Genomic DNA, 9,672 nt, shown 5'->3' with positions numbered 1-9,672 from the left:
GAGTTCAAGGTGATGCCATTCGACCTCTGCTCCGCACCAGCCACGTTTCAATGAGTAATAGACACAGTCCTGGCAGGCTTGAAGTGGCAGATTTGTTTGGTATATTTGGATGACGTTGTTGTCTTCTCGTCAAACTTTGAAGATCACCTAAAACGACTAAATACAGTGCTGGAAGCCATCAAGTCATCGGGACTAACGCTAAAAGCAGAGAAGTGCCACTTCGCCTACGAAGAACTGCGGTTCCTAAGTCACATCGTTAGTAAGGATGGTGTTCGCCCAGACCCAGAGAAAACAGCTGCAATATCACAATTGCCACCGCCCGTCGACAAGAAAGCTGTGAGCCGATTCCTTAGGTTGTGCGCTTATTGTCGACGATTTGTCAGAAACGTTTTGCGCATTGCCAAACCGTTGACGCAGCTTACAAAGGCTGACGTACCTTTTAAATGGGAAGCGCCGCAAGGAGAAGCCTTCGACGAACTTAAGCGCCGCCTGCAGTGCCCTCCTGTACTTAGCCACTTTGATGAAAACGCCGAGACCGAAATTCACACCGACGCGAGCAGTGTGGGCCTAGGAGCCGTTCTCGTCCAGAAGAGTGCCGGACAGGAGAAAGTAATCGCCTACGCTAGCAGGGCCCTCACAAAAGCCGAAGTCAATTACTCGACGACCGAGAAGGAGTGCCTTGCGATCATCTGGGCCACTTCTAAGTTTCGTCCATACCTATACGGCGGACCATTCAAGGTGGTAAGCGACCATCACGCGCTCTGCTGGCTGGCTAATTTGAAAGATCCCTCCGGCCGGCTTGCCAGATGGAGCCTACGACTTCAAGAATTTGACATGACTGTAGTCTATAAGTCGGGCCGGAAGCATTCCGACGCAGACTGCTTATCCCGCGCTCCCGTCGACACTCCCCCGAAGGACTATGACGACGCCTTTTTGGGACCGGTAAGCGCCAGCAGTTTCGCAGAACAACAGCGATCAGACCCTGAGCTGAAAGCGCTAGCCGATTACTTGGAAGGAAAGGCCGCTTCCCCTCCTGGTGTGTTCAGGCGACATTTATCATCGTTCGCGTTAAACAATGGCCTCCTCGTGAAGAAGAACTTCGCATCCAACAAGACCGCGCAGCTTCTCGTAGTGCCTAAAACCCTCCGGCAGGAAATTCTGCAGGCGTTGCACAATGAGCCCACAGCAGGCCACCTCGGATTTGCGCTCACGCTGCATCGAATCCAGGAGAAGTACTGCTGGCCCCGACTTCCTGCCGAAGTTGCCCACTACGTGAAGACGTTGTTGAGTGCCAACGACGCAAGACGCCGCCGATCAGACCAGCAATACTACTAAACCCGATTCCGCCCCCAATCATGCCCTTTCAACAAATTGGGATGGATCTCCTTGGCCCCTTTCCATCTTCGTTTATGGGTAACAAGTGGATCATCGTGGCCACTGACTACCTTACCCGTTACGCCGAAGCAAAAGCACTACCCAATGGTACCGCGGCAGAAGTCGACAAATTTTTTGTCGAACAAATTCTCTTGCGACACGACGCCCCAGAAGTGCTCGTCACGGACAGGGGAACTGCGTATACGGTAGAGTTGACGCAAGCCATCCTGGAATACAGTCACACAAGCCATCGACGAACAACTGCGTACCATCCCCAGACCAATGACCTTACGGAGCGCCTGAACAAAACGATCGTGGACATGATCGCTATGTACGTCGACGCTGAACACAAGACCTGGGACGCCATCTTGCCGTGCGTGATCTTCACGTATAACGCGGCAGTCCAGGAGACGACCAGAGCGACCCCGTTCAAGCTTGTGTACGGTAGGGAGCCCACGACGACGCACGACGCAATGCTACCGCACGTAACCAACGAGGACAACCTCGAAGTCGCCGCCTACCTGCAGCGTGCAGACGAAGCCTGACGTCTCGCACGGCTGCGTATTAAAGACCAACAGCGCACCGACAGCCGACGATACAACTTACGACGACACCACGCAGAGTACAATCCAGGAGACCAAGTGTGTGTTTGGTCATCAGTTCGCCGTCGCGGATTAAGTGAAAAGCTGTTGCGTCGATACTTTGGGCGGTACAAAATCATTCGCCGCGTCGGACCACTGGACTATGAAGTCATTCCCGACGGAATGTCAGCATCAAAACGGCGACGCGCACACCCAGAATTTGTACATGTTGTACGACTGAAGCCATATTACGCGTGTTAAAGAATGTGTGGTGTTTAAAATTTGCAGTGTTTATGTTTAAGTTGCTTTGTTTTGGAACATCGCGGCGATGTTTTTTAAGGGGGGAGTAATGCCGCGAAACCTTCAAAACTGTATTTGTTGTTTTTTAACAGCCGCCGGCATAAAGGCTTATCACTCTGATTAGGGACCGCGTATCAGTTCTGTAATCTTTGTTTGTTAATGCTCGATGTCGCGAGTCACACCTTTATCAGTTTCGTTGTAGCGCAAGATGCACCGAGATCTATCTCGAAGATTCGGCCACTCGTGTGTCTTTCCATAATGTTCCAGCCCGTGCTGGTAGCTGTTTGCGACGTCATCCAGATTGTTCTGAGCAGCCTTTAAATTGAGCGTTGACGAGTGTGACGGGCATTCTTTGTTCGACAATCGACCAGCACGTTTGTTGCTATCGCCGCCGCCGAGTTGCTTAGTTCTTTTGCGGGCGCAAGTCAGCCCAATAAAGAGTTAATTTCAGTACCATCAAGCCTGTGTCTTCTTTTGGTGTCAACGGCCTTGTCACCACTACGTGACACTATCAAATCTCCCACCGCTTCAAAAACGTGGCTCAGAAAGGTGATGTTTAGGTAGTTATCACTGCACCCAAACGAATTGCTGGCATGTGCAACATGGTGCAGGGAAAGGAATGCACAAGCAGGGATGTAGCATCAAGCACGTAAGCAGGTTCCGCCCGAGGAAGAGTGCCTTCGTTTACCGTATCAGTTCAGTTGTTCAGTCGTGTCCGACTCTTCGTGACCCTATGGACCATATCACGCTACGCTTTCCGGTCTCTCACTATCTTCCTAACATCACATAACTTCATCAGCAGTGCCTCGAGGATGCCATCTAACCATCGCGTTCGCTGCCTACCACTTCTCCGCCGACCCTCACCCTTTCCGTATACCGCTGTCCTATGCCAAAAGCTACAAAGAACAAATTGGATGTTGCAGCTGAGGTTAAATGAAATCCAATTCAGCGTAGTCATGGAATGCCCTTAGATTGAAGCTGGCAGGTTGAAATTATGAAAGCACTGCTTTTTGTACTCCTGATTCTGCCATTTCTGTGGAGGAAAAGAGGCCTCGATTATCGTGTTGTTGTGCAAGCAGTTGTTCGCTCCTCGTGTGAACGAGATGCCCGCTTTCAGATAGCGTACTGTCCTTTTTTTTTTTTTTTTTGCCTTGTGCCAAACACACGCATACACCATGTGTATGTTGCTAAACTAACTAAAAACGAAGCAACGAAACTCGTACTAGGCCGGGAAGATGTTCCATTCTGCGGGCTACAGTGTTCTAGAAGGCTGCAGCCGAAATGTTCTTCGTGCGCTTCGTTCGAAGACTGACTCGGCGCTGCATGGGAGGCGACAGATAAAGCACAACGCAAGCAAGTGTGCGCCGGGCTTTGCCCTCCTCCCCCCCCCCCCCCCCCCCCCCGCCCACACCCCCGTGACAATGAGTCGACGACAGGCTATACTCGCTTCAGAACGAAGGCAGCTGCCAGTAGGAAAGCTGTTTGAAAAAAAAGAAAAACTCTTCTGCGCGGCGAGAACAAGGTAGATCCCGAGAACACCACGCACGCTCGTCCACGGCCGGGCTCAAGCAGCGGCTGTGGCTAATCTTATCAGAAGCGCCGTCTGCTGCAACCCGGTTACAGCAACGAAATGATTTCTGCAACCCTGTTGCAGCATAGAGAAACATACTTACGTAAAGAGCGGACACTTAAATAGGACCCTGCGGCCGAGCTGCGCCGGCGCACCGAGCGGCTGGTCAGACCGCTAATTTCGTCCACTGAGATTTTAGGAGAGGGCTTTTGCTCTGTTTCGGTTTCGATAGAAATGCATTCAATTCTGATTTACCTTTGACTGTTAACATATTCAAATACATCGTCTGGAGTTGCGCGCAAGTGCTTTAACGATGCCATGCACACGGACGTGTTAAAGTCCCCGATCGCAACCTCTTTACTAGAAATACAAGGCGTAGCTGACTTAGTTCATGCAGGTTAGAATAATACGATCAGAGCTGTTCTTATTGTAATTTTTTGCCGTTATTAAGCTGCTTTTCTCAGTGGCACACAAGTAGGCAGTGGTTCCATACAAAAAAGTTTATTTCTTGTTTACTTAATGAATGATACAGAAAGAATACTGGATCACACACTTTACGAAATACATCAAATCACGAAGAGCAAAAAGGTTGAAGGTATGGTGAAGCACGCGGCACAGTGTCACGATGAAAAACATTCCCACACCCACTGTGTGATTTTCCTCGAAAACATCACCCGTGAGAACAACAAAAAAGGAACAGTGAACGGGCAGACACAAGTAAAGAGGAAAAAATGCAGGCACAGCCCACGCGAAATTTCTATAAATCAGCTTTGATCAGAAGGCTGTTCAGAAATTTAAACACAACTCACTGAATACATAATAGTATCCCAATGCTATGCTTATACTCATGATCGCGGACAAAATTACCCTCTGCCCATATGACATAGGTATTGCAGGAAGTCTACTGTAGGCGACTCATAGCAGTAGATGTGATCAAAATGCAGGCCACGAACAGGCAGCAGTGCTTTTTAGACCACAACGAGAATGCTTTAGCCATGACAAGGAATTCGGCATGTAAAAATGGTGCTTACGAATGGCAAAAGCGCATGCATTGTGCAAATACAGCGAAGTAAACACCATTCACAAAACGATCCGAAATGCGCAGTACACAGTTCTTGTACTGCCCAATACAAATTTGTGTTAGGATACATCTGAACCACCGAAAAAAAAATGACAAACCATGGGCGCTAATGGTGATATAGAAAACTACACAATCGAAGGAATGCACATGTTCTTCAGAAAAACATGACCCAAGAACGTACAGTAACTGCCCGCTAAAAGTGCGTCACGGCCACGGCTCCTATTCTATACGTGCAAAATATGTTCACGTTGCACGAAAAACGACTTGTCTTAGCTCAAGAAACAACAAATTATTTCTGCAGACAAAAGGAAAGAAGTTACCGGCCAAACGATGCGACTCATTCAAAAGCGCGGTGCGGTAGGCGTACCCGGCGGCACTTGACCGGCGCAGCTTCAACATAGAGAAAGAGATTGATAAAGAGCGGACACTCCCATAGGACCAAGGAGGATATATAAAACTTGCTGGAGTGGAGGGGGCGCTCGTCAAGTGAAGCCAGCCGCCGCCATCTTGCCAGTGGCAGAAAGCGTGCTCGACGCCGGCTCGCGCTGCTGTTTTCGCGCGCTGTTGGAGTGCAAGCTGACGCGACGGGCATGCAAACACCAACGATTTGATAATGGTTGCCTCTTGCGTTGCCTACGGATGTGTAAACAGGCTAAAGAAGGGTTGTGGCCTCACATTCCACCTGTAAGTACACGAAAACGTGTTCAATTGAGCCCTACACAGGCGTTGCCGAGCGGCGCAAACTGATGTGGTAGATGTGTGCAACAAATAATAGCCCCGAAATTACTGACAGGTTTCCAAAAGATCCCGAGCTGCGGAGCCTGTGGGAGCGGGCCGTTCACCGTGAAAGATGGCATGCAAAAGATGGAGATCGCCTGTGCTCCGTACACTTCGCGCCCGAGTGCTTTGACCGCACCGGACAGACGACGCGGCTGCGCGCGGGAAGTGTGCCTTCTGTGTTTCCTGCTTTTCCGCAGCACCTACAGAAGCCCGTGAGTATTACTGGAGAATGTTAAACCATGACACGCTAGGCAAAATTATTCGCCTTTCTCACGTGAGAAGTGTTCGTGCCATTAGTACGGCTGCCGAAATCGAGAGTCGACGAAGGCTCTTGTCGGATAGTGGATGGAAGCAAATGGAAGGAAACGAAACGGCTGAGCATCTTGTCGCTAGTGTTTTTTTTTTATTTTATTTTATTTTTTTTTTAGTATCGTGCTGCAGAATTGTGCTCGTGGAAAAAAAGGTGTGCCGTGAGCGCTATTTTTTCTGCATCGTTTTGTTGAAAACAAATTATTGTGATTACGTGGTAACAGTCAAACCGGATATAAAGTTATAGTTATGAAGCACTAAGTTCATGGTAGGAAATGAAACCATTTGCTTTCGCAGCTACGCTTTTCTCTTACTGTAGACTCAACAGAAATATGTGGTGTCCATTTCAGGTAAAAAGAAAGCGTCCAGAGCGCAAGCATCAAGACTGCGAAATGCCTGAAGTTGGAGAGCCATCAACTGCGTCTTCGCCGAGCAAACAATGGTACAAGGACAAAGTCAGTGCCTCTGAAGAAGAGATAACACAGTTGAAGAAGAAAATTAAGATGTTGCAGCAAACGAAGCGAAGGCTTGCGAAGAGAAATGAGACAGCACAAGAAATCATCAAAGAAATCAGAGAACGAAAACTCCTGTCCGAGGAAGGCTCGCACGTGTTTGCATCTGCCTTCTGAAGTGACATTCAACAACTTCTGCGCAGGGCGAGCAACGAACAGAAGGGCAAGTACCCACCTGAGCTCCGTGCGTTCGCGCTGACATTACATTTTTATTCTCCAGCCGCATACGAGTACGTCCGATCCAAATTCAATGATGCCCTTCCGTCACAGCGAACACTTCGGGATTGGTATCGATCAATCCACGGAGCACCTGGCTTCACGAGTGAAGCATTTTGTTTCCTCGAAAAGTTTGCACAAGCACGAAGTGAACCGTTCTACTGCGCTCTGGTCGTAGATGACATGGCCATAAGAAAACACGTAGAACTTGTTGGAGACAAAGTAGTCGGGTATGTAGACTTTGGAACGGGACTAGATGATGATAGTCTCCCCGAAGCCAGAAATGTTTGTGTCTTCATGATTGTTGGTATAAATATCAGACTCAAGATGCCAGTCGCATACTTTTTAATTGACACACTCACTAGAGCGGAGAGGGCGAAGCTGACCAAACAATGTATTGAGAAGCTTGCATCAGTTCAGGCTGAAGTTGTCTCTCTTACATTTGACGGTGCCTCATCGAGCTTCACTATGGCTAAGTGCTTAGGTGCTCAGCTTCGACCGGACTCTGATGGGTTTATTACAAGCTTTGTCAACCCAGCTGATTGCACTAAAAGTGTTCACATCATTTTAGATGCCTGCCATATGATTAAGCTCGTCCGCAACCCATTGACAACCGTAAGCCACCTCATCGACGCTGAAGGAAAGCATGTGAAGTGGGCTTATGTAGTAGCATTGGAGGCTTTGCAACGTGGAGAGGGTTTGCGGCTTGGCAACAAGCTCACAAAGGTCCACGTTATGTGGGAAAAGCAAAAAAATGAAGGTCCGATATGCTGTACAAGCACTGAGTGCCTCAGTTGCCGATGTCTTGGACTTCTGCGAACAAGTGCTCAAGCTGCCACAATTCAAGGGTGCCAGCGCAACATCAAAGTTTATTAGAATTTTCGATCACTTGTTCGACATCATGAACTCCAAGAACCCATTAGCAAGGTCTAAGGCACCTCTTCGTAAGCAGAATGAAGCCTGCTGGAAGCCATTCTTTTCGGAGGCCCGGGCGTACATAAACGGGCTGAGAGACCCGGCAGGACGTCCAGTTACAGAAGGAATAAAAAAAACTGGGTTCGTTGGCTTTTTGATATGCATGGCAAGCGCCGAAAGAATGTTCGACGAGCTTGTCGGCCAGGATCAACTGAAATACTTGCTGACCCACAAACTCCGTCAAGATCACGCCGAGAACTTCTTCGGGTCTATATGTGGACGAGGGGGACATAACAACAATCCAACAACTGCGCAGTTTATGGCTGCACACAAGCGTCTGTTGGTTCAGACGGAAGTTACGTCTTCCAATTCTGGAAACTGCTCCCAAAACATCGTCTCCATCTTGAATTCGACCACTACTGTAGCCATGGTAGATGCAAAAAGCACGGTCACTGACATGCGCAGGTCATCGGTCCTGCAGCCCGATGACCACGACTACACACATCGCATTGACTGGCCCGAAAGTCTTTCTGCTTTTGTCGGTGCCGTGGTGCCATATATACCAGGCTTCATTGTGCGAAAAGTTACTACAACGACAACATGTGATCAGTGCATCACAGCCCTGCACTCCGATGAGCTTGCACCTTTAATTAAGCAGAAGAGCCGAGGTGGACTTGTTTCGCCGTCGCAAGACGTCATTGGCCTGTGTGAAGCAGTTGAGAAGGGGCTGCGACGGCTGCAGGCTGAATGTGATACCATTACAACGGTGCAGGCAAGGGCAAAGCATCTTATCTTGGAAGTCCTGGGTGTGTCCTCAGAGCAAAAGTGGTTCCAGGAACTCGAGGAGCACATCCTCAACTTCGATCCGCTTGACAACCATATCTACAATTTGTGCAAAAAAATCGCTGAAGAATACGTGAAAGTGAGGATACACCACATGACGAAGGAACGAAACCGGGAACTGATCAAGAATAAAGTCAGACCAGTTCTATCAAGGGTGATTATCTTCAATCACCAGTAGGGTGCCTTTCACCATTATTTTTACTGTGCGTCTGATTATTAAGCTTTTTGTTTCGTTAATATTTGTGCAGGTTAACTGCTTTCTACATGCCAGTTGGCTGCTGATGGATGGAAAATAAAAGTTTACGACCACAACCGCTTGCTTTCATTGTTTTGTAAACGCGAGCAACTGCATAGGCAGCTCGAAGAAGCACGAGCGCGGTTGCGCCTTGGTTGCGCACAGCTGCTTTTTGCCACTGGCAAGATGGCCGCGAAGGCTTCACTCTACCGCATAGGCGCGTATAGGCGGCTTCCACTCCAGCAAGTTTTATATATCCTCCTTGCATAGGACCCAGCGGCCAGCGGCCCATTTGACTGTAGTGCACCAAGCGGCTGGCGGCAACTACTTCCGGTCTTGCTGAAAGGCGCGTTATTTGAATGCTAGCATGCGCTGCGCCCTTCCCTGCCCTTTTTTGGCGCATTATTTTGGTTTTACACGGTCTGCTAGTGTTTCTATTTATGTTCAGCATGCATAACAACATGAAAAATAGATTCCCAGTTCTCTAAACTTGCCATCAACGCAGCTGCGCCACAGCCTTTGCAAAACAGTATTGCAGAAAAGACGCCAAATGCTGTGTGAAATGAACATTTATTTTGCTGCATATAAAACACACAAGAGACGCAACAGATGTAGACGGATGCATTGACAAAACTTGGCACACATTAGGCGATGTGCAGAGAAACAGCACTTAGGTAGAGAAAAAATAGCATAACGTTGATTTCCAAATTATGGCAAATAATATGTAACAAAACAGGCATTACACATAAACTACACAGTCTCAGTCGCAGCTACCTTAGCAAGGGTAATTTGTATTGTTCAGGGCAGAGAGAAGTACTGACGCTTGGGGGAAGGCCACTCCGTTCACTCGTCGCATCTGCCGCGCTTCGGCTGCAGTCCGTGGGTCCATTCAGTGCTCTTGGAAAAGGAAGGAACATGTTGCAGAAGGTTGCAATGAAATGTAAGGCCACTGCACC

The 9,672-nt window shown here is 48.6% G+C and overlaps 1 protein-coding gene across 1 annotated transcript; it reads left to right on the top strand.

Moving 5' to 3' along the window:
- The first annotated feature begins 5,403 nt into the window (after positions 1 to 5,403).
- LOC146203444 (THAP domain-containing protein 1-like) lies at positions 5,404 to 7,103 on the top strand. Its single transcript, XM_084585582.1, has 3 exons — positions 5,404 to 5,590; positions 5,700 to 5,898; positions 6,346 to 7,103. The coding sequence occupies exons 1-3, from the start codon at positions 5,520 to 5,522 to the stop codon at positions 6,622 to 6,624; spliced, it is 549 nt and encodes a 182-aa protein (XP_084441708.1). The 5' UTR covers positions 5,404 to 5,519; the 3' UTR covers positions 6,625 to 7,103.
- Positions 7,104 to 9,672: the final 2,569 nt, after the last annotated feature.

The sequence above is a fragment of the Amblyomma maculatum genome, chromosome 1, assembly GCF_055883805.1.
Source record: "Amblyomma maculatum isolate TAMU_Amacu chromosome 1, ASM5588380v1, whole genome shotgun sequence".
Taxonomy (NCBI): Eukaryota; Metazoa; Arthropoda; class Arachnida; order Ixodida; family Ixodidae; genus Amblyomma; species Amblyomma maculatum.
This window is presented reverse-complemented; position numbering and strand designations above follow the sequence as displayed.